General features: G+C 32.3%; 2 protein-coding genes across 2 annotated transcripts in view; one reads left to right on the top strand and one right to left on the bottom strand.

The window, feature by feature from the left end:
* LOC139493479 (importin subunit alpha-1-like) overlaps nt 1-26746 on the top strand; it is a 343903-nt gene that overhangs the window by 220870 nt on the left and 96287 nt on the right. The gene's annotated exons all lie outside the window — the stretch shown is intronic.
* Nucleotides 21265-26746, bottom strand: part of LOC139493444 (RNA-binding protein 28-like) — a 53028-nt gene continuing 47546 nt past the window's right edge. Inside the window, exons 18-20 of the mRNA XM_071281847.1 lie at nt 26584-26658; nt 23277-23591; nt 21265-21500 (exon numbers count right to left, since the gene is read on the bottom strand). Coding sequence (XP_071137948.1) covers nt 21378-21500; nt 23277-23591; nt 26584-26658 — 513 coding nt within the window. The 3' untranslated portion in view covers nt 21265-21377. The remainder of the gene's footprint in view (nt 21501-23276; nt 23592-26583; nt 26659-26746) is intronic.

The raw sequence follows: 26746 nt of genomic DNA, 5'->3' as shown, positions 1-26746 counted from the left end.
TACAACATGTCCATGAAGTGTCTAAGTAGGTGATTAACATGCCTCTACAACATGTCCATGAAGCGTCTCAGTAGGTGATTAACAGGTTACATAGTTTCCCGCATTTTCCGTCGTTTCCTTTTTTAGTGGTTGGACTAAGTGTAAAATATATACACAGTCTGGTATCAAAAATTGTATGTCAATAATTGTATTGGTATATGTAAAAAAAAAAACGTATGTTTCAAAACGTATTTCCAGTATATTGCACAAGAGTCTTAACTTTAAACACTGAAAAATATGACATTTGGAAATAGCAATATTGGAATGCCGGATAGATCAGCAAAACATTGTGTTAGGTAAAATTTTCCTGAGGGATTTATACGTAGTATATAAACTGAAACTACAATTACAACAATTCATGTCTCTTTCTTTCAAGATTTTATATCGTTTTATAGCCATTGTAGACTTGACAAATATATTAGAGTGCACATCAACTCTGTTATAGTATCATGTACTTATATATCAGTCGGGGAATATACCATCACTATATTACAAAGGTATATATCTTAAAATATAGCAGATGTGCAAACATCTACGACGCATTGTGCATATTCTTCTTTTATCTAACAAATTAATCAAATTAATCCCTTTATTGCGTTTGCATGATAAATGTTTAACATTGATTTTCATTTCGAGTAGCCACCAATAAGATCTTTCATGATTGAGTTTAACATGTCTAAGGTTATGAAATCATGATACTTATGGTCTTAAGAAAACAAAGTTATGCTATTTTACTGACCTAGAAAAGGCTACTGATCATCGTTATGAGTCCGTCCTCCATTGTTTCAGTAATATGTTTCTTAACTGTCTTCTCTGAAACATCTGGATAAGCAGAATTCATACTTTTTCTTAATCATTAAAACTGCCATCAATGTATCAACATGAACGTTTAACTGCCAATGACCATAAGGTAGTAGAACAATATGCATTTGACTTAGCTAATTTCATATAGGCGCCTTTCAGAAAGCAAAAGATGTTTTATATTAAGATAATTCGTAATAAATAAATTTGGTGTTTTTACTGTCTTTTGATTGGTTAAAATTATTAGTTTTATTTTCAATGTTGTCAATTTTGATGGCGACGCGCCCACTCTGACGTTGTGTATTCATACGCCAACATGTGTGTACGTTGTTATTGTTAATATAAATAATATAAAAAGTTCTTTGAGCCTTATTTTTGATAGAAATTTATTTATAATGAATGGCAATAATTTATTTTGATTTTATTGAACCATAAAACTAATTTTTGACTCTTCACATTTTACATAATCCGCGAATATTCAATGTGAAGAGTTAAAAATTAGTTTTATGGTTCAATAAAATCAGAATAGATAATAGCCATTCATCAATAAAATATGACGACGAATACTACTAGTTTTGAAGTAAATTCTCTTATGTGCATATTAGTATAGGCAGTGGTGGGTCCAGATGGAGGCATAGAGGGGACTTTTCATCCAACAAAAAAAGGATCAAATTGTCAAAAACAATTTGCTTTGTTCCGGTCGTGCTATTTTTGTCGGGCGTGCGATATTTTGTTGCGGACGCCAAACATATTGGTATAACATCCCATCGTCGTTTAAAGAAATCAACATTAATTACACCTTAAAATGGACAGTATAGCACTCGCAAACGAGACACAGGGTTCCACTTACTATATACTTATTTTTCTATAAATGACAATTACGCACCCGCATATCCTCAAACACTGGATCCGGCCCTGTCGTGGGTGGCCAGTCAATTTCCATCCCATTTATTGTTTGTAATCACGCGATGTCAAATCAGAGGCAATAAGAAGAGTAGTTGCGAAAAGAAATTAATGAAGCTTTCGAAGAAATCTTTAACTTTGGTAACTTCAGTTTATAATTTCAAAAGAGTATTTCGCATAGAGCCTTGCATGATTATCTTTAACTATGATGTAACTTTCTCTATTGTCGTGTTTATGTCATTGAATTTGTTTCTGTTTTTATGAACTAGAGGAAGTGTGAAATATTGGCTTTCTAAAGTGATCACTATGGATTAAACTGTATTTACTAAGTACTTGATAATGTATCCTACTAAGATAATACCTAGTTACATGAACACGCAGACTTGTCGATCGGTTCTTATCGTTGCATAGAATTATTGAGAAATATTAGCTACAAAGTTAAGAGCTGTGATTTTGCACTCTATTGTCTATTACTTTAAAATGCATGAATGAAAGTATTGATCAGGATCAATAGATTATAACATATGCATAATTGATGAAAAATGAAATGGGAAATGATAGCAATTTACATTCAAGTTTAATGTAGTAGAATTCCCTTTTGAATTGGTTCACATGTAGTCATGTCGATGCTATTTGTAGAATACTGGACGGAATTAGTTTTGCTCATTGTTCAAAATCGTACGGTGACCTATAGGTATCTACATTCTCGTCCTCTTTACTTGGTCTCTGATTTGAAAATGTGTCACATCTCCTAGTTTTATATTGGAGAAAAAAAAGAAAATTGAAAGGTATAAAAAAGAAAATCGGTAAATGAAATATATCACACCTAAAGTGTTGTTATTGATAAGAGTAAGGGAAATAGGTAGAGTAAGAAACCAGAATGTTGACATTTTTAATATAGTGATAAGGTTGAAAAAGAAACCCAGTTTTAGCAGAGATATATAATACAAATTATCGGAATTTTTAAACGCAAATTTAAAAAAGATTTTATAGAAGCTAGCTTTGTCCCTCCTCGTCAACTTGTTCCATTAGTCGTATGAGATAAGATTCTTGTATATGGGCATCTGAAGAAGTAAGAAAAGAGGATAACCTTATGTTCCCCTATAAAGATGGGGGTCTGTCACCGAATCATTGAATATCATTTGTCTAAATTGATATTATCTATTCCACCCAAATTGATATAATGTATACTAAAGTTACATTTATAAGGTTGCATCAAATCTTGGCTCAAACATGAAAATCGACGGTTAGATTTGATTGAGAACCTATACTTTATGACAAAAAAAGTCCCATTGTGAACTTTTAATATCTATGCGACAACACTCCTGCATATCTCCAGGTTGATGTGGACTTTCCTATTATAGAAATTTTGCTTTCAAGAAAGAGACAATACAATGCTTCTTCATAGTGACGTTGAAGTCATTGGAATTTGGTTTCAAAAAGTAAAATCACAAAAATACTGATCTCCGAGGAACCGTTCTTCAAACCGTTCGTGAATGTCCATCTGTTAGGTTTCATTAGTTAACGTTATCGAAGGATGCGACTCAACATGGAATTAAACTTGTCATGCGAAACTTGCCGGTGTCATTAATTTATTGGAAAATACTTCAGAAGAGAAGCATAACTGGTACCATCGAAATACTTATTACGCGACGATTTTTTTCTCTCGAAATGACCATAAATAATAATAAACATAAGCTATGGTGGAATGGATCGTTTTGTTTTTGAAATAGTAAATAGATTTAACTGAAAATAATTATGATAGTAACAACTCGTTACTATGCGGGTTCTCTGGATGCCCATATCATCAAATACCAATATTTCTCTTAAGAGTGGCAATACCAAATATATACTTTATTGGTATGTTGGTTCGTAAGTGGTAAACGACACTTTCAGTGCCATTGTCTGAAGTATAGTAAACGAGAAAGAACCACAGATACTCAGAAGTAAAATCAAGCAAATAATTCTAGATGTTAACAAAGTGACTCACAAAGCATTGTACTAGATTTAATAAAACATAACATTTTTACAATCCAAAAATACAGCTATAAAAAAGAGTTTCGTGCATAATAAATAATAGTAGATAAAGCCATGAAAGCTTCGTGATTTACGTTTACTGGGGTAGGGTCAGCATTGTTATTGAAACAGAAATTTAAAAGGTTTGTTATGTAATTGTTCATATACAGTTTCCTTTATGTGTTGAGTCACAATTTACCAGCCGAGGCTTTAGTGACTGTTGAACATCAAATGGAATGGTCCACTTTTATACAAATATAAAATATTCTAACCCAAAAGATAAATTTTCTATGAAATAATTGATTTTCTTTCTACAATAATAAAAATAATAAAAATTTTCACACCGGAAATTACATTGCATGCAGTTGTTCAATCATTATATTTTAACATGTAAGGCGTTCTCCATGCAGTTTCTGGTAAACGGCTAATACAGGATGCTAAACATGTAAATGTTACATAATAAAGATTACGTGAATGAAGAAAATTACTTCAAGTATAATATTATACCTTATTTCAAGTTCTCTTGTATTATTTTTAATTCATTTGATTTATTAATTGAGTGTTTGAATTGGTATTTATCACGTTTACATTGACAGAATTTCACCCATTTTTTTTTAAAGACTAAACTCTTTCAAAGCTGTTATATATTGATATCAAAGGGTAGACAAACAGAACTTGAATGTTGTATGTTAGAAAACACTACGTTAGCATTTACACTGTTCTGTTTCACAATTTTGCAATGTATAATATATAAATGTAAAAACAACACAATCGTTAAAATTTATTGCCCGAAGAACAGATGAAAAGACAATGTTTTTCAGTTCCTTTTTCTCTCAATTTGGAGCAAAACTATGATTTAGTTCCTACTCGACTTTTCAGTAAAAAAAACTAATAAAAAGGCTTTACCTTAAATGTTTGGGATTTTGTCTGATGCTTGGTCCGTTTCTGGGTGTGTTACATTGTAGTGTTGTGTCGTTGTTCTCCTCTTATATTTAATGCGTTTCCCTCAGTTTTAGTTTGTTACCCCGATTTTGTTTTTTTTTCCATGGATTTATGAGTTTGAACAGCGGTATACTACTAACTTCTTTCCGAAAGTTTGTATATGTGAAACCGAAACATACTGCGTATTTTAAAGCAAAGATAAGCCAGGATCTTTGCCTGCTAAGCAATTGTAAGATATTGAGACAATGTGCACGTGATAATCATTGCAAGTTATTTGAACGTGTTCTATGGCTGCACATACCTGGTTATACACATTACTTCATCTATGAAATGATGCTGTACATGGATACGACTCACCTATCATTCTGTTATCTGATTGTGTTGATCATCTGCTTTAGAATTCAATAATGGATAAATAGATCGGCATTGCGCTTATGTCACCTGTAAGCATTTCAGTAAATCATTTAAACATGTATCTAGCAGATGAAATCTTGAATCCAACATTAAAGTCAACCAATTTGATTTGTATGTTTTGAATTGAATCTTATTTTTTCTATTTTTTGGTTTCTTTTTAAGATGGTGTATTAGTTGTTACTTTTGGGAAATCTCCTTTTAAAGTATTTTTTTGAAACTGCCATCAATAATTTAATTGCATTAAACAATAAGAAATTAAGATATTTTTCATGATTCTCAAACAATCTTTTCTTTTTTCCTTTGGTAAATTATATGTAATGACATGTCCTGTGATACAAAATTATGTATTCCTGGTGTTACTGGCAATGACATAATAATAGACTATAGGCCGTGAGAGAGTGGATATACAATATAGGCCATGAGAGAGTGGATATACATGTTTAAGAACTCAAACAGTCGATAAGCTATACGACCATTTAAGACAAAAACATAATATCCAAACTCATCTTGTTTTCTTAAATTGTAGTAGATGTTGTACTATTTTCATGATAATACTCTCTATTATATATAGTGTGCATCCATTTAAGGTAGCACAATACAAAGATTTTTTCACTCACAATCAGGCAACTTTAAACTGATGTAATTCATTTCATCTATAAACAAAATTTGGGATGCTATGAATAACTAGGAAGCTTAATTCATTCAAGTATTGGCATCACAATATGGCAACTAATTGAATAACAATTAATCATGTAATAATTATGTCATAATGAAATTATCACAATTTGAAAGATTAATCTTTCTTCTTTCTTTTGGTGCCTCATTTATAAAATTTAAAGAAATATGAGTGGAATTACATCAGTTTAAAGATGTCTGATTGGGGATGAAAAATCGTATTGTGCTACCTTAAGATTTATCTATACAAGTTTTAATGTTATGTTTACACGATCCATGGATTCTATTTATGAAACAAGTACATTGTAATGATATTTGTTTATGTGAAAGATTTAATGGCTTTCTACATGACAAACAACTCCACATATATATATAAAAACTTATGTATTTCCATGGATATCAGAAGAACAAGGTAGAAAGTGTAGTTTTATCAGCATTTATTTTATTATGATTATATTCTTCCGTAGTTAGACAAAGCAGACATATGTATCATTTATGATCATTTATGTTTCATGTGAACTTTGAATAGTGCATATTTACAATATGATATACAACATAATACCAAACTCTGTTGATTTAACTTATTTGGTTCAGTTGACTGTTTTTTTACCTTGTGCCCTTGAAATCTCAGTTACCTTCATGATACTAAGCAGCTATTTTTCTTCAATATTCATACTCACTTACTTTGTACATTTACCATTACTGAATTCTTAAACTGTTTAAATTATAAGTTTAACTAATTTTTTTTAAATGTTTGTAAATGCGTGTTGCCTTTTTACGAAATAATGCATATACAATTATAAGGACAGAGGTCTTGCAGTTATTTTAATGTTGAATTTCGTAAAGATAAAAGTTTTAAAAGTTTAACATATACTTGATGTTTTTAAAGATCAATAAAACCAACAATTATTCCATACGCCAAACAATAAAGTTGGGCTATTGTTTATTGTAATTAAAAAACGGACCAAAACACAAAAGCTTAACATTACCAATGAACCATAAAAATGAGGTCAAGGTCAGATGATACCGTTAGACATATGTGTACATCTTACAATCATTTCATACGCCAAATATTGCTGACCTGTTACTTAAAGTACTAAAAAAACCAGACCAAAACACAAAAGCTTAAATTTTAGAAGTGAAACATGAAAATGAGGTCAGGGTCAGAAGAAACCTGCTAGACTGACATGTACCCATTACAACCATTACATATAACAAATATGCTAAGTAGTTGACTTACTGCTTGTAGTATCTGGGAAACGGACATAATCGTGCAACATTATTAATAACCTTGATCACTTATCCACAAAATGAGTTGATGTCAGGTAGACTTTACAAGGAACCCATAAACCAAATATAATTATCCTATTACTCATAGTAAATGAAAAAAAATAAAGAAATTATAAAACCATGGAAATGAGGACAACTTGACATATGAAAGACGGAAACTTCGTAACATAAGGTATCTGCGTACAAGGTATGAAGCACCAATGTCTTCTACCTTCTGAAATATAAAGCTTTGTACACATGGTTTACGCCGTCATCGCCAGATAGTACTACCAATATAAAAAAGAAGATGTGGTATGATTGCCAATGAGACAACTATCCACAAAAGACCAAAATGACACAGACATTAACAACTATAGGTCACCGTACGGCCTTCAACAATAAGCAAAGCCCATACCGCATAGTCAGCTATAATAGGCCCCGATAAGACAATGTAAAACAATTCAAACGAGAAAACTAACGGCCTTATTTATGTAAAAAAATGAACGAAAAACAAATATGTAACACATAAACAAACGACAACCACTGAATTACAGGCGTAATGTCTCGCATACAGCAACTTTTGTCGCCGGCGAGACAAAAGTGACATGCATAAAGGCGTTTATATAAATTGGTTGTACACGTCCGATTATTTTCCGATAATCGATTAGGTCCAATGAGGGTACAATGTAATAACACTGTTTAAACTAAATTTCACTCATGTCTCTACAATTTATCAGTTTTTACTTTTATTTTCATCAATTTCAAAGCTGACACATTTCAAGCTACATGTATAGTATATCAATTATAATAGGAAATAAATGCATTTATTCTCCATTAATTTTGTAATATTTTCCCATTAATTTGAGCTGTCGAAAACTTATCGGCTTCAATCTCCATCGAGACATTCGCCATGCAATTTATTCCCAAGATTTGTCTATATTTATTTTTCAAATAAGAGTTTCTTGCAAAATCTATCCAATCATTTATTTTCTATTCACAAGAGACAAGACAAATGTTTTCTTAAATCAGAAAAGATTTATAATGCATGAGGAAAATATATGTAAATGATTACTGTTGATATCGGGTTTATGGTCATATTGGGAATTCCTTGAAATGACTCATTTATTCCAAGGTTCTATTCGTTAAGACAGAAAAGACTATCTTTCTGACTAAACGGTTGGATAAGCGTTCTTGATTACTAATTAGGTCGTTATTACTGTTTTATGTTTCTTTTCTCTCAGGCATATTCTATTTCTCTACTTCTGTGGTAATTATATCAAAACAACGATTTTCCTTCCGGAAAATATGATAGAAATGTCAAAACTTATTTATTAGTTTAACGTACAAACTAACTTAAGAAATATTGTAACATATCGATCGGTATTTTCTGGTTTGTTGCTGCAATAACCAAACAAAAGGAAAAAGAATTCTTAGGCTATGATAAAATTGGACAAGAATCAGTTGTTATTACATTGTGTAGAAATTGTTATTATAGAGCAAAATATGCATTAAATTCCAATAAAACCCAAAGACCTTACGAAGACACAAAAAAACCCACCAGTGAATGAATATAATATATCAAAAAAGAATTAAACAGCACAAAGGATTTAATATTCCCGACGAAACAAAGTATTGTAATATGGATTGATAAGCCGGTAACAAATTCTAACCTTAAGTTTAAATATATTTTATTCAAAAAATTCCTGCAATGGATTGGATAGCAAACTCAACCAATTGTAACATCCTCCTTAAAGTCATAATAACTTCCTAGTTCTAGTTGCTGTTAAAGATTGCGCCTTAAGTTTTTATCCATATTTATGTTCAATTAATATACAAGAGTACACAATTGGCAGTTTTAAAACCCAATAGTATTAATACTAAACTTTTACTTTCGTCATATATGCAGATATAACTGCTTTGGGAATATATAACTGTGACATTTGACAGAAAATGTCTATCACGAATGCTGTTTCAAAACGCGTACACAGGTACTGCATATATATATATTCTATATATTTATTCATAATTTATATATAATTCGTCTGAAATTTAGCCCAACAATGTAAGGTCTGCAAATTTTTGTAAGCAAATTTGTGTTCTTCCCTCAGCGGGATTATCCCTGCTTCTATGAAATCATGACAACAGCGCCCTTGACCACTCGATCAACCAAGGCATGCTATTTAAAATATAGATTTCGGTGGTCGAGTAATTTATTTCCTCGTTGGCTAAATATAGGTTTGTAACGGCTTTTTTATTTTACAAACAGAGACTGCGCAGAAACCATCAATGTTTTTGGACTAAGAAAAACCAGTACTGTTACTCCAGTGAGTGCAAGCAAATACTGAATACAGATTCTCTACTGGTACGGAATATACCATATTTTGCAATGTTACTTGCAAGCCTGCGAATACCGTGTATCTTCTACAGTGACAATGGCGTAAACAGTATGTTGGTGAGTCAGTAGACATTTTATTTCTCCTGGCCACACTAAGACAGATCCCAATCGACTGACTATTACAATCATTGACCACATACTTGCTTTGCCATGGGATGAGAGAAACACTCGTAAAGATCTTGAATAGGTAAATTAAAAACATTGGCACTAAAAGGGATCAATAAAAAGGTTAAGTTCAATTCGTACAGTGCTACTTATTTTGGGTGCATATCTATACAGTCTCTGTTGTATATATTCAATATGCGTCAAATTGATTTTTTTTAAACTATTTTAAAAAAGTGCTTTTAACTCATTTTTGGATGCATATATACGAAGTCTGTTGTAGATACTTAACCTGCGTGTACTTTGTTTTCAGGCGCGGATCCAGAGGGGGGGGGGGGGGGGGGGGGGGGGGGTCCGGGGGTTGGAACCCCCCTTTTTTTTTGGACGATCAATGCATTTGAATGGGGACATGTAATTGGAACCCCCCCCCCCCTTTTTTTAAATGGCTGGATCCGCCCATGGTTTTATACTTATTCAAGCGGTTTTTAATTTTCTTTACGTTCAAAATTGTTTTATATCAATCAGAATAGATTGATATGATTGATTTTACATCAGACAGATGAAGATAGAATATCTGATATCCGGGAGGGGGAGAAGGGAATGATATTCGCATTCTATAATGTTCGGTTTGTGGCCTCCCATATGTTGGTAAGTCAAAACAGCCTTACCACAAACGCCTCGATGGCCATAGAAATGATATATCAAAGAAGATACTTCCGCAAGTTAGCCAGCGTTACTAAAGGCACTTCATGAATACAACAGCAACAGGAAGTACTAGCAAGTTGATAGAGGTACTCGTCTTTCATTGTATATACATGTATTATGTATACACACAACTATCTGACAATTTAAGATGCATAGATACACAACTACGTTGATATAGTATTTCGGATTTAACCGATAGACTTTAAAATTTGCCTGTATATTTTTTTTTAGACATAATTAACTGCTATAATAATATTAATGTTTTACATTTTATTAAAAAAAAACATTGACATTTACAAATGCTGTTTGTTCAACCCAAATATTTGTCAACTCGATTGTATAATATCCTCTTCATATCTTCTCAAATTTAGATCAACAATGTCAGGTCTGCAAAATCACTTTTGTAAATTTTTATTTTTCCCTCAAAAGATCTGTGATATTGTGACGACACCACCTGTATTGTGTCCAGCACCCTAGACAACTCGAATAAGGCCATGTAATTTATCCTTCGAGAAACGTTGCTTTACCTCGTCGGCTGTATCTAGAGTATATTATACAATTATATATTGGCAAGTCGATGGTGTACTTTTTAAATCAATTTATGTTCTGTCTGCTGTAAAGGTTGTTAATTTTAATTACTATGCCATCACATCAAAATTAAATTTTATTATATACAACTAAACTTGTGACAACTTCATGACTTTCTCCATCGGATACCCATCCATATATTTCCGGGAATATACACATGGGCAAAATAAAATCAGTCATACAACGACAGATATGTATTGGTAGTTATAAACTACATACTCCGGAGAGTCGTGCGTTTTATTGTAATCTGAATTTGAGGCTGGTGTAACTGTATTTTCCAGTTAACTATTCAAGCAAATAGAAACCAGATATTATTAGTAGCCAGTAAAACGTGTTGCTGTTTATTGATCACAACACCAATGTGCACTCATTGAATCCTCGTTGTTGTAATTAAATATTATCTTAACTGAAACCGGCTTTGCACAAATCAATGGATGCAATCCATCACTATAAAGCCACAATTAGAAAAGAAAAGAAAATTTGAAGGAAATCCCGGCATTTTTGACGGGAATCTGAAGGGAATCCCGGCATCTTTGAAGATAATCTGAAGATGTCTGAAGGAAATCTCGGTATGTTTGAAGGAAATCCAAGGATGTTTAAAGTATGTGAAGGATATTAAACCGGAATTGGCATGTACTAAAATTTACCTACGAAGTATTTCGCGGTTCTAAAAATAAAATCACAAATATACCGAACTCCGAGGAAAATTAAAAACGGAAAGTCCGTGATCAATTGGAAAAATCAAATAAAGCTCAAACACACCAAACGAATGGATTGAAACTGTCATACTTCTGACTTGGAACATGCATTTCTTTTTATGTCGAATATACTATAATTTATTTATTCAATTTTACTTTTACAAAGAAATATATTGTAACCAATTTTATAATGATAAGAATATTGTGTTCATATAGTCCAAGCTGTACAGCGTGGATCCATTTTCATGTTGTCACAGAATTTAAAGTGGCATTAGCTGTCAAAACTTTATTATAATCATCAAGGTGACCTCCGAAGACTACCGACGGTTATATACCTGATATTAGCATAAACATAGATAAAAATAGATTGCAAACTGGTGCAGTTGGATTTTTCTATGACTGTTTGATTTCATATTGCAGGGTTAACAAATATGTTAATCGTCGTTTCTGCCTGTATAAGAATGAGATTGTGTGAAACGAATCGAATCGATCAACCTAAAGGTTTACCATTGTTTCACTTCCAATTTTGACATTCTTTTCCTTTTGATACATGAACAAGCCTAATTTTTTGCGTAAACCATCTCGAGCTAAGGAGTTAAATTGAAGGTCACATGAATACGGATTCATTGAGGTCGACTGATTATTCACTTACAAGTGAAAAATTAATCAGCGATGTGGTTTTGCTTATTTTGACAAAATTGAACCAAACAGCCTGCTAAAAGTGAATTATTATTGCACTGATGATTGAACAAACAACCATCTCTAGCTAAGGAGTTAAATTAAATGTCACATGAATACGGATTCATTGAGCATGTTGAGGTCGAATAATCAATTATTCACTTACAAGTGAATAATTCATCAGCGATTTTTTTTTTCGCTTATTTTGACAAAATTGAACCAAACAGCCTGCTAAAAGCGAACTATCATTTCACTGATGATTGAACAAACAAAAGCAATACATTTTACTCTTTTTTATATCTCCTAGTGCATGCCCCTCTTATGACGACGAAAAGCAACAGTAGCAGTGGTGTGTCGAGATTTGTATTGTTTCCAATAATTCATTAGAATGTTCTATTTTAAGAACCAGCTTTGTACTCCTTAAAATGTGCCACTTGGTGACAAAAGACACCAGAATCATTTAAGAATGGACATGGGGAATGTGTCAAAGAGACAACAACCCGACCATATAGCATACAATTTTCAACTACGCCAATTGGTTTTCTATAATAAATAGTTAAATTTAACATTATAATTGTTAGTTATCCAATCAGTGGTCACCAGCATTTGTAAAATGTCTTTGTTTCTAACCCGAATAATTCATTCGTTATATTCTGCTCTCGACCGATTCATTAAAAATGTCATTGACCGCTAGATGGCACAGAATCATTCGAGTTACGGCTGAAAACACAGAGTATCGGTGTGCTTACAATGGGAAATCAACAGAACACTAGTTAAAAAGTTATTCCATAGAACTCAAGTTCCGAATGGAGCTAAATCATTATATGAAGGGAAAATACCATGTAAGTTAAAGTAATGAAGATATTTAAACGAGAAATTCTTGCAAACGATAAGGTCGTATAATTTTGTGGATATCATGAAGCTTGGACCATTACATGGATAGATTGATGTTGCGTCCTAGCATGATGTCAGTAAAGAAACAATACAAATTCTAAAAGGTTTCATTTGTGTATATCTTCTAATGAAAGTCATTTATTGCAAGAAGTGTTGCCAAACCATTTTGTCAATTATTTAAAAATATTTATACAGTTCTGTTATTTTCATAGAGTTAATGCAGAGTCTTAAATGTCATTTGTGTTACCGGAAAACAGAAATTCCCAGATAAGAATGCATTTTTTTTTCAATTTCTTTACATTTATCAGAGTTGCATAAAAAATAGTCCCTGCTGTCTATTTATTATCAGATGAGTGATAGGCACCATAAGTAGGCGGAGGTAATAAAACAACGGTTATTCAAGAAATTGTCGGAAAAATCGATGGCCACAAACATAAGTTTGTCATGCATGCAAAAGCAGTTCTTTAAAGAAAACATACACGATTGAGTTGAAACCAATGAAAGCCTATGCCAACTTCCAAAAACCGTTGTGTGTCTCCTAGCCTAGGCCATAACCTTAGTTACCACTAACCATAGCATTAGTTACCCCTAACGATATAATTTGTAATTTGCGGAATCGCTGAAATACTTTAGTCTATATCGACAGATTGTTTTTCATAGCAAAGATCGTACAGTATGTGCTTTTGATATCCTTCATTGTAAAGATCGTGTAGCATGTACTTTTAATAGCCCTATTGTGTGGAATAATATCTCTTGTAATGTTTATGACGCAATTAAATAAATAATACAAATCCTATCATATCGCCTGTCAATGTATCGCATAGCAACTGTTTCGTCAAAGAAAAGGATAACTTATTTTTTTGCAATAAATTTTAATTTCCATGCTGTTTCAGCTATCTTTGGAGAATTAAACATAAGGCGCACATTGTATGACAAGACTTCAAAATCCTAACCTTAAGAGTATTATGATTAAAAGGGTAAGACATTAAATTGACACTTACAAAACAATACGTTGACCATTGGTGATCATTGGTGTCATTGTTAATTGTTGTCATGTTCAAATGTCACATTCAATGATATGCGACACCTCGTCTTGGGGTGACCATGGAAGTATTATATTGACATAATACTTCCATGGGGTGACTGACACACAAGCTAAATGTTATTAACTTGGTCAAAAAATTAAAAGTTATGGTCATGATACGATTGTATAAAAAAAAATGAGAAAAACAATAACTAGAAGCTTAATTCAATAAGAACTCTAAAAGATTCTATCTTTATTGTTAAATTGAGTGAATGACCGTTTACGTGATTGAAATTACCTATGTTTTATTAGACAAACAATATAAGGAAGAACTGAATATAAAAAGCAGGACATTTTAATGTTTTTACTGCTCTGCATTTTGGTCCATTTTTAAGTCTGCTGATTTCGCATAGAAGTTCAATGAAAATAGTTTTGCCTTTAGTTAGTTTGTCTTGTATGGTTTGTTGGTTTTTAATTTTAGTTCATTTTTGATGTTTCGGAGTTCGGTATGACGTGCCCAAGTACACATCTGTGTTCGGGGGCCAGCTGTCAGAAGCACGCCTGCGGACGCGGGATATATTTGCTATTTCGAAGTCCCAGTGTTTTTTGTTTTTTTTTTTTGTCTTTTTGACACATTTCACATTTTCATTCTCAATTGTATTGTCTAGTGGAGATGTGCGTTGCTTTTGGAATACCATCAGAACATTTGCTTTTTGTCGATCTATAGTCACCAGAACTGAAAACCATCAATCACATTCGTTCAATTTCCAACTTTTGTAAACAATAATTCATATCATACCGTATTCAATGATCTTCAGTAAACCGATTAACCTAATAAATTACAGTCGAGATAATGAGATAGCAAACGTTACATAATCTAAAGAATACAGGATAAATGAACAAATATCTAATTTCATTACCTGCTACGGAAATTTCAAAAACACATTATTGTATGGGTAATTGGGATGATACATGTAATAAGATAAATAATGGCTCTCTTGGGAATCTTCTTACACTTCTGACGTTCTAATGACTTCCTTGTAATTCTATAGGCACGTCCGTAGAATGAACGTGTTATTGAAGCATTTAAGAATTGAATGCTTCTTTTTGTAACTTCATTGGGGTGTAAAAGCGTTCACCGAAGTACATTTTGTATGAAGCGCGGAAGCGCTTCATTCTAAAAATAAGCGCACGGTCAACGCTTTTACAACCCTATGAAGTTACAAAAAGAAGCCTTCAATACTTATAATTACATTTTTCAGCTATGATCATGAAAACACGAATTTTATAATTGTTTTATTTTATTCACCTGTGCACTTTATTGTCGGCCCACGTGTTATCATGAATGAAAAGTTTTATTGAGTAATGCAATTGCTTAAGGAATAACACGTGATGTGCAGTTAGCCAATCAGAATAAAGTATTATAATGAAACATGCATCTAATGTAATTATTCACGATTAATACATACATGTATAGGCTTTGCGATCCAGGGGCAATATTACATGCATTTTCGTAGTCGCCAGAGATGAAGGACAAGATATTTCAGACAGGGACAGATATTAATCCTTATGAAACGTTTTCTACAGACTACTCAATAGTGTTTTCAATGGTTCTTACGAGTGCAGGCAGCATGGCACTCTCTCTATAGGAGGCACTGGAATTAACTTGTTCATTCTTAACAGACGTGGCTGCGTATTTCTACATCCCGACACGGCTAAGCGGACGCCCATTTTTGCAAAGTTTAGGTTTCACAGTTGGTCAGATAAGTCTAAATTTGAGAATATATCTATACCCAAGTCGGCTTTAGAGTATCAGTCTGAGAGACATTTTGAATAGAATAAGAAATTATAAAAAGGTCTGCGATCAATATCTTTGATAAAAAAAGAAAAAAATACCACATGTACACGTAAAACAATAGTATGTACTATATCGTACCAAGGATTTGTCTTACCATAAAAACCATTGATCGTAACGTAACAAAGGATGCATGCAATCTGTTGATAGCAAGCTCTAAGTGTTTTCCTTGCAGACATATGAATTATGCCACCTTATATTTAGAATCTGCTGCTGTATTCGAAATAGATCTGTCACTGTAGCATGTACTGGAAAATATGAAGGCTGATTAGCTAACATAAGATGTCTGATATTACTACAAAACAGTAAAAATGTGAAAAGCAATCTGAATATTTCTAGTATAGAAGCAACAGTGATATAGGAGAATACTAGGTAAATAAAGTCTGCAATTTTCAATTTAAAATGGTATGAGAGATCGGTTCAATCTAGTCGATGGGCTATTCATTACTATATAATTTGACCTTGTAATTTCTGAAACAAATTAAACCTTATCTAGAACAATTTAAAAACATTAAGATAAATGTAAACTCATTTCCAGTACGATTATAGTGCCATTAATTGATTTTTAGAAAGATAAAAAAGGATTAAAGAGCTTGAAGCAATCATAATGTTGATTCGGTACCATTTAGAAGAGTATGGGTCATCAATTATTTGTTTAGCTGTGAAATTTCATTACGATATGTTTACATGATCGTGCAATTATATTGATTCTGTTGGAACTTTTCTACACTGTGTAAACATGGTGCTGCTGATGAAGTGATTCCTCCATGATACAGCAATACAAAATACAAGTCAAATAATACTTTGGTAAAGTCATACTGTGAAAGCGTTTTTTATGTTAACATTTAGTATTGTTTATCCTGCGACTTGCCGGGTATTCTCCAAATCACAATAGCAAATCGTCTTTGGTGAGAAATCATTCTTTACCCGCCTTTTCCAATTTGTCAATTTTTACTCATAATGATACACACGAACTTGTCTCTAAAAAAACTATATTTATTCATTTTCATTTAGATATATAGGTATTTTTTCAGAGACAAATGGGTGCGAATACCAACGACAGCTTTTCAAATGTTTTCCCTTTATTTGAACAAATTATATTAATTTCTTGACTGGTCCAGAAAATTCAATTTTCGTATGTATTTTTTTTAATGAGTAATATTATTGTTCAAATCTACCTCTTCTCAATCAAAATCATTTTTAAAATCATTTAAAAAAAATTAAACACATGAATGGTTTTTATCTGAATATTCATGTGTAAACCGTATTTGCTTATTGTGTATTAATCAACACATTATTTCAGAAACTGAACAAATTCAATAGTGAGTTCTTCACAGAGCAAAAATTCCTTCTGTAGATCAGAAACTAAGTCCAACATTATTTGCCTTTATGCAACAGTTTGTTACCACCTTGACCACCATATAAAAAGAGAGAATAAGAGTGCCCGATATGCACCTGGAGGCGGGAAATCATCAGTTTGCTCATTATAATTTGTATATGCACATACCATGCATACTATTATTACCATTTTTGCTGCTGCTTATTTCTGCCAGATTTATGTAGATTCCATAGTTGTGGTTAACAACAAAAATTGCATTAAAACAGTATAATTTAACATTTCAGAGTAGATACATCTCTTCATGCTGACAACTTTTGCACTACCAATTTGTAGTTTTCAGAATAACAGCCAAAAATTTGTTTCACAGGGGCAATAACTCAACAGGTTGAAAAAAATTTCTGACATTTTCATGGCCAATAAACTTTGTTTTCTGATTATTTTAGTATTTTTTTACTTTTAACTTACTCCTATATTTTTTCAAGATAAAGGCCAAAATCTACACAAAAAAATCAGGGGCAATAACTTCAAAACAGGTTGACATATTTTTCTCCAATTTACAAGGATTTTAAAATATCAGCAATAAAATGCTGATTCCATTTTGCAGTTTACACTTTTAACCTAGCTCCTAAAGTTTTCACAATAACTGATTCTTATCATTATTCAATGTACATTTTATACCTAGCTCCTAGTTTTTGAAAATGGCAATAAAAAAATCAACTTCAGAGGTGATTACTCCAAAACAGGTTGACAGAGTGTTCTTTTCAGTGTAGGTAGAACTGGTTAGGCTTACACTTTTTAACATGTCCGTTTTATTGTCTTATTGCTTTAGTTTGAGATATAAATCAAACTGAAGTTTGGCCTCTAGGTCTTATCATTCAGAAAATGTTTGTAGATCAACTTGGAAGGCATAAAATTTATAGTTGACATCTTACAGATGTAGCAGACAAACTTTCAATGGAGCAGCTTCAGAGGCAAAGATCAGTAAAGAAAAATTTACAGACAAGTGGCATACACATAAGTTAGAGCCATGTATCTACATAGCTCTAACTCAATGAAAAATCAATGTTACAAAAACGATAATGATGGAGTATATTTGATGGAGTATATTTAACTAATTTTAAAAGATTACCTGTACCATGGATTACTTCCATGATTAGAAGGATTTATTTGTATGTAAAGGAGACATGTGTTTTCCTCTATAATCCATATGCTCAACAACAGTTAAATCCATGCTTGTAGACATTTCTATTGGATACAAGACATTTAATTGAAGTTTGTAGCAACTTGCCATTTTTTCTTAATATTTCTACTTAATTAAAAACATTTATCTTAAAATATTTCACTTAGTTATCATAAGTCATGTTTGAAGTTGATTGTGGTGATCAACCAATATAGATACAGTTTCATTTTTTAAATAGATATAGAAGATGTGGTGTGAGTGTCAATGAGACAACTCTCCATCCAAATAACAATTTAAAAAAAGTAAACCATTATAGGTCAATGTACGGCCTTCAAAACGGAGCCTTGGCTCACACCGAACAACAAGCTATAAAGGGCCCCAAAATTACTAGTGTAAAACCATTCAAATGGGAAAACCAACAGTCTAATCTATATAAAATTAAAAAACGAGAAACGAGAAACATGTATAAATTACATAAACAAACGACAACTACTGTACATCAGATTCCTGACTTAGGACAGGTGCAAACATTTGCAGTTTATTTATGTTAACAGACACGCCAATATACTTGTTTAAATACATATTTATTTTAATATTGCTTTTAATAAATTCAATGTCATTTAAAAAAAAAGGCTCCTGTGTTTCTTCATACTACAGCTATTATTCTAGGGGAGTTAACTCTACAGTGGAAGTGTTCTTTACACAAATAAATATTCAACAAAAAACATCTTCCATGGACTATGTCTTGAATTAAATTTATACCTGGTTTACCTTTAGAAATAAGAAGCTTTCATATATCATTCATTAAAGTACAAATATAGCCTGATATTCTCCAACAATAAAAACATAGGGTCATGCAGTATTTTTGGGCATTCACATGGCCTTGTCAATAAAAACTGTAGATTCACACTAACTTCCTATACTGACATTCATTACTTTTCAAGCTTGTAGTATACCAATAAAGTGCATTCAGCATTCTTTTTTTTTGTATTTTTAACCCTTGACGTATCATTAATAAAAATATATTGCAATAAACATAATCTACCAATTAGAAAAGTACAGGACTTCAATTTTAAACATAAAGCTCTCCCCCAAATTTAAACATTTAATGTTTGGTAATTTTAAGAGAAACCTCCTTTAGCTATGTCATGATATCATTTGCCGTTGGACCAAGAAACCATAGCTAAAGTAAAAGACTATCAGAGAGAATTATAACAAAATAAGAGTGATCAAACATGTGATTATACCCCTCTCATCTACAAAAACATATTACAATTTCAATTTACTCATTATCATCCCATTGATGACTAAAAATATCTTCAAGTCAAAGACTGGTAATTTCTATACCAAACTTTTATCATTTTTTAAAGTCATTAATGAAGGCCAAGGTGAATTAATTTAAGTCCTTTATTTTTGAAAAAGATTCATCCACTGACAAACACCAAGTACAGATATGGTCATGCCTGGACTTCTCCTGTTCAAGCAGTAAAGGTGTAACACCACTAATTCGGGGCAGGCCAGAAAGCACATACCAGAATTTAGTACATATTTAACACAAAATAGTTCTTATGCATGAGTGTAACTATCTAAATATTTAGAATATTTATGTATTTTTGGTATCAAATGAAAACTGAATGACTGGTGATCATTGTAGAACACTTTTTGACTTATAATTTTGGATATTTAAAAAAACTGCACCAAATTTTAGAAAGAGGGTACATTTTGCGTGATTGTCAGATCTGAAGTACCTGTTTTGGTATATCTGAAGTTCCGGGAACCAGATCTTTCTTATATGCCATTAAAGGTATGTTGATTTTTACAGTGCAAGACACCATAAAATGAAGCTTTTTATGCAATGAATTTCACTTTATTTGAAATTAAAATTAAAGAGCTGTGTCTGCTCAAAATTGAGGAATTTAACATAGAAAACAATGGGGCCATGAATTAGTGGTGTACTTCCTAAAACCCTTGCTAAAGTTGGGATCTGCTTTTGCTGTGTAGAATGTATAAATATGCAACCATGTCTAGCTGTGTAGGTAGGATTCCTTTCTCTCATTTAGTAAAAGAACCATTGCAACACGTCTTTAGAGGGGTCAGTTGTTGGTTTGTTGTTTTGTTGTTAGGCAAAATTTCTGCCCTTATTTCAAATTAACCTCATTTTCACTGGCAGTCCAATTTTCCTGCCCTTCATCCCGCTAGCTAATGTGTATTATTAAACGCATGTCATGAAGCATTTCATAATTCACATTGCATATCATGATTTATGACTGATTGCTTCAGGTCACATTAATTCCCTCTAAAAGAGTTACCCCCTTGAAATTTTGTCCCTAAAAGAAATTCTTAGAAAAACACTGTTAGCCCTACCCTACTTATTTAGTTGTTAAAAATATTAGCCCAGAATATGCATGTAATAACTGACTAGATGTTAAGCAAGCAGCAGTTAATCAATTTCCAAAGAATCATTCCTCTATCAATTGTAGTTGCTCAGATATGGACTTCAAGGCAAAAACAAGGGGACCAAAAAACAAATAAAGTAAGAAAAAATCAATAACAAGCAAACAGACATTGGAGGAAATGCTATACCAACTTCCTACTTTTTTTTTCTGTTTTAATCTGTTTTGATTTATGCATCACTGATGAGTATTTTGTAGACGAAATGTGTGTCTGGTGAACAAAGTTATAAGCCTGGTATTTTTGATGTCTTTTTTTCTCTTAATCTTTGTTCAGCAAGGGCATATAAAAAGGGATTTTTTTTAGAATTATTGTTTTTATTTTACGACTAATACAGAAGTTATTTAAAAACAATACTTAAACGATAAATAATTATTTTTACTATTTTACATGTTAAAATAAAGATGTTTCAATTATCAAACCATTTAGATGTTGCTTTAGATGACATGATTTTCTGTTTGTATGAGTTCACAAGTTTATCAAAATTGTCTACTTTGACAGGCTTCTTTCTCTTTTTCTGTTTAACTGGACTCTGAAATAATGAAAGATAAATTACAATATTGTGAATGAAATATACTATCTGTTTATCGCTATTTTGTGCATTTTTCCTTTGATCTTTTTTTGTGATAATTTTCATATCATGCTACTCGCTTGAGATGGAAAATTAACTAAGCATGCACGTGGCGTTGCTAACAAAATTGACATGAAATTGACAACGTCGTCATAGGTAAAATAGCGATAAAAAGATTATCATTGTTCATCTCAACTCGATTGCCTTTCTCGGTTTCGCCGTCCCGGCTCAAGCTAGAAAAACAATCTCGTTGAGATGATCACCAATAATCTTAATTATCTCATGGTTATACATGTACATACTTAAATAAAGGACAAATCAGTACTGTAAATTCAGAAATTATGTAATGTTTTTATTATTGCGAAAAATGTGACAGGGTTATAATTGCAATAATTTTAACTCACATTCTGATTTATTTTTTTATGAATTAAACAGGATTTTTCTCAATATCGCATTTGTCTAAAATGACAAAATCACAATAATAAAAGCAAGCAATTTCTGAATTTTCACTATTATAATTTTCATCTGTACTTAATATTATCATAACTTAATATCTGGTTCAATTTGTTCCACAAATGTTCTATCAACAATTGATCATCATTAAGCTGTTGCTATGTATGTATTGTTAAGTTCCTTTTTGGTCTACTGTAAATTAAGTAACTTTGAGTGCACTTGTGCTTTTTTGAAAGACTGGTTTCATTGTGAGATGAATTATTGAGATTTTTTAGTACATGCTTCACACAAATAAAAACATGGGATTTTTTTCTAAATTTACAGTATTCTGCTGATGTTTTGTTGGGTGTTTATCATCAGTGGTGACAACTAGCCCCTATACAATAAATGGAGAATATATCCATGGGACATGCATGATGCCTGGCTTGCATATAACGTTATAAAGGGGCATAACTTGGAAATTATATTTTCAAATATATGAAACATATATGCTTAAACCAACAAGTTATTCAGAATGTTTATTTATTGTAACTGCTTTTGGATTATGATTTTCGTAATGTAATGAAATATCAATGGATCATGGGTATCGTTAATTCATTCTCTCAGAAGCAGCACATTAATTTAAATATCCATTTTATATGGGTGTTTAAATTAAAGTCATATGAAACCAGTGAGTGGTGAAAAATAATGTTTATCCAATTTTTGAATCAATGCATGTATATATCATAAACTTATTCCTCTGTGCACGATTTTATCATTTTTACGCAAATATATCGTATAATCGTCAATTTTTTTTCTCTCTGTCTGTTATGATTCAACAAATATGGCTGCTCATTAAATGCCGTGTTTTGAAGCCGAAGTTTACCGATTGTCACCTTATAGTAAACAAATAACAAAAAGCATGGGTATTGAGCACATGTTTAACATGTACAATCAGATAATTGTTTATTTTAATGACAGATTCATGCGTATTGCGATCAACGGATTTTTACGAGGAGGGTTACGCTCAGGTCACTATGCATACGGAAAATATGTCGGCAAATTGCTTCCTGGAAGCAAGCAATTAAAAATAAGTAAACTTCTTCTAAATGAGGACAAATTAAAGAACTTTCCTCAGAAAAAAAGTATATGTACATAAGTTGTACAATGCAAACTATCCATTTAGTTTTAAAAAACATATGCATATCTTTTTTAAATTAGAGGTTTCTTATGACTTTAAAGGTTTATGACATCATTCTTTTCACTAAAATTTGTACCCTGTAAATAGACATATTATGACTATACCTCCTTGTGTATCTGTTGTCTGTGTTGGGCTGTCTTGTGATCGGTCTGAGGTCTGTGTTTTCCTTGTTGTTTCTGGTCTATCTGTGGTCGAGGTTTGTGCCTGACTTTTGGTCCATGGTGAGTTGGTAGAATATTTTTTATACTACTACCTTCTGGTAACTTGACATTTCCAATGTATCTTTCTGTTATTTTCTCCTTTTGTTTAGCTTTCTTATTCTTTCTTTTCTCTTTCTTACTATCTGTGACTGTGTCTTTTTCATTTGTTTTATCATTAGTTGTAACTGTTTTCTGTTGTTTCAGATTTTTCTGTCTTGCCTTAAAATATAGTGTTATCCTTTTAATTAACATTATATACTGAATAAGATTAAAAATTATAATGCATGTCTGTTTGAATAAAAGTTTATACAAACTGCTTTCATTACTGGGGCATAGGACATTTGAGCGAAAAAGAAAAAAGCACATAGGGTCATTTGAGCGCCGACTTCATAGGACATTTGAGCGCCGGGATATTAACCTTACCTGAGTTTTCAGACAGGACATTTGAGCGAAATTTTCCCTGATAATTTTACACGAATTAAGATTTTTTTTTAAAAGTAAGAAAAAAAAGTAAGATTTAGTTATAAATATTTTTTATTTTATTTCACACCCGAGTAATTCGACCGGTTCTGGCTGGTTTATGTAAGTGAAATCCTAAGTTGATCTCTATTTACCAATCAATTCTACTATAATTCATTGGCTATGCAAATTTTCTTTGTTCTAAAATTCTTATATATATATCTATTAAGTGAAATGTCCCTTGGCACTTGAAATCTTAATACTAATAATACATGTACGTGTTAAAATGGATATTATTTTGACCGAGACTAATAAGGGAAAAAGAAGCCTTGTTTGTGACAGTTTCCGATATAGAGTGGACAAAACACTAAAAGGAGAAGAAATATCCTGGAGATGTACAGTAAGTACCTTTTTTTACAAATTTAATGTTAATGTAAACTACTTGTTCGTCTGTTACGCTTCAACTTCCATAACTTCTTTTAATTTTGATTTATATCTATATCATTATATGTCTATCTTATACCTCCTTTAGATTAATTTTTTAACACATTTGAATATAAGCTACCACATATAGGGTTAGGTATCAAGGCTATAGAGATCAAATGCTGTAGGTTTCACTTAGGCCAAGCCTGGTGGCGAAAAATCCAGAAAGTTGGACTTAGTCAACAATACAAAGAGCTTGATTCAGACATTAGTAAATGGCTTAAAGGGATTTTTGGGATAGCCTTTTTAGCTCCAGACGAAGTAGCCGACTGTTTCGTAGAAGATTTTATGGCCGTTGTACCTAACGACAAGCCTTGTATAGAATTTGCAGATTACCTGACTGATACTTATATAACAGATGAATCGTTATTTCCCCCTCATCTCTGGGCCGAAGTTCCATCCTCGTTAAAACGTACTAACAATGGGCCCGAATCATTTCATGCCCATTATAACGAGCAGTTCTATCACAGTCATCCATCAATTTATATTTTCCTTGACACTATTATCAAATTGCAATCTGTGACTTACATAAAAATTCGGAGTTTGAACATTGATGCACCGCAGAGCCGAACAGAAAAGGAGAAGGAACAGAATCTCCGGGATTTGCATTCGAAATACTGCCAGCAGGAAATTACGAGGGATTTTTATGTCAGAAGCCTGGGATATAAGTTCCAAGCCCGAACAGACTTGTAAATAATGCCGTTGCCGAGTTTTATGTTTTATGACAGTGCTTTGTTTTTAGTGCTTTGTTTACAATTAAAAGATGTTTTAATCTTTTTGTTGGTAAACTCCTGTTTTATGACTGTGCTTTGTTTTTAGTGCTTTGTTTTTTACAATTAAAATATGTTTTAATCTTTTTGTTGGTAAACTCCTCATTTAATGAACTATATTCGTAAGAAAATGTGGTATGATTGCCAATAAGACAATTCTCTATCCAAGACTTGTTTTCGCTCAAATGTCCTACGCTTATTCTTATTTTCGCTCAAATGTCCTAAAATTTAGGCGCTCAAATGTCCTATACTTTGGCGCTCAAACGTCCTTTTTTTTTCGCTCAAATGTCCTGTCAATGCGCTCAAATGTCCATTGCCGCATTACTGTTACTTCACTTTGGAAACAATAAACTGATTGCAACAAGTTTAAAATAGAGTGTCAAAATTTGCTTCACCAGAGAATTGTCTTATTCTTACTTCAAACCTATCATTTCTAGATAAAAACAAGTGAAACTGCGAGCTACTGCTCACTGATGATACCCCCGCTGCAAGTGGATAATATTAATAGTGTAAAAATATGCAAGTGTTCGGTAAACAGGAAGTTGTCGAGTGATGAATCTGAAAACGCATCACACGGTATAGCTGACTTATGAAAATCCTGAAACCAAATTTCAGAAATCCTTGTATTGTAGTTCCTGAGAAAAATGTGACGAAAATTTTCAACTTGGTTATCATGTGTAAAATCATACAAGTGTTCGGTAAACAGGAAGTTGTCGAGTGATGAATCTGAAAACGCATCACACGGTATAGCTGACTTATATAAATCCTGAAACCAAATTTCAGAAATCCTTGTATTGTAGTTCCTGAGAAAAATGTGACGAAAATTTTCAACTTGGCTATCATGTGTAAAATCAGACAAGTGTTCGGTAAACAGGAAGTTGTCAAGTGATGAATCTGAAAACGCATCACACGGTATGGCTGACATATATAAATGTTGATACCAAATTACAGAAAGGGTGGATGTGTAGTTCCTGAGAAAAATGTGACGAAAGTTTCATGGGACGGACTGACTGACTGACGGACGGACTGATGGACGGACGGACAGATGGACTGACAGACAGAGGTAAAACAGTATACCCCCCCTTTTTTAAAGCGGGGGTATAAAAATCACCTGAAAAGCTAGATAGTCCATTTACTCAGTTTGACAGGAAACGTCAATATTGTTTTAGAGCACACTTTTATTCATCAACTGATGGATTATCTACTTCAATAAATCAGACTGATACCATCATTGCTTTACCATGTTAACTTATTGTAACCTCACAGATGGAATTCTGTTGAAATTTAGTTGATATGCATCAATAATGCTTAAATCATATATCATTTGTTTACCTGGCATCTTAGATACAATGGTTTATAAGAAATTTGCAGTAAATATGTCAAAATAAATGGCAATACAAATGTTGAGGAAATGCATAAATCTACTTCAGATTTACTGAAAATGGTTCAAAATGATTAAGTTGCCATAAATGGTGATTGCCTGAAGACTTATAACCTACCTGGAATCTTTCCAATCTCTTTTCTTTTGCCAACAGAGCATTCTTATTCTCCAATGAAAACTCAACTATAAGTCTCTATAATATTAACATGTATATTTTATCAAAAATATCAATGTGCATTTAATAAAAACATTTCAAATGTAATGGTCAGGAATGAATCTAA

This window comes from Mytilus edulis, chromosome 10 (assembly GCF_963676685.1).
Source record: "Mytilus edulis chromosome 10, xbMytEdul2.2, whole genome shotgun sequence".
NCBI lineage: Eukaryota > Metazoa > Mollusca > Bivalvia > Mytilida > Mytilidae > Mytilus > Mytilus edulis.
This window is presented reverse-complemented; position numbering and strand designations above follow the sequence as displayed.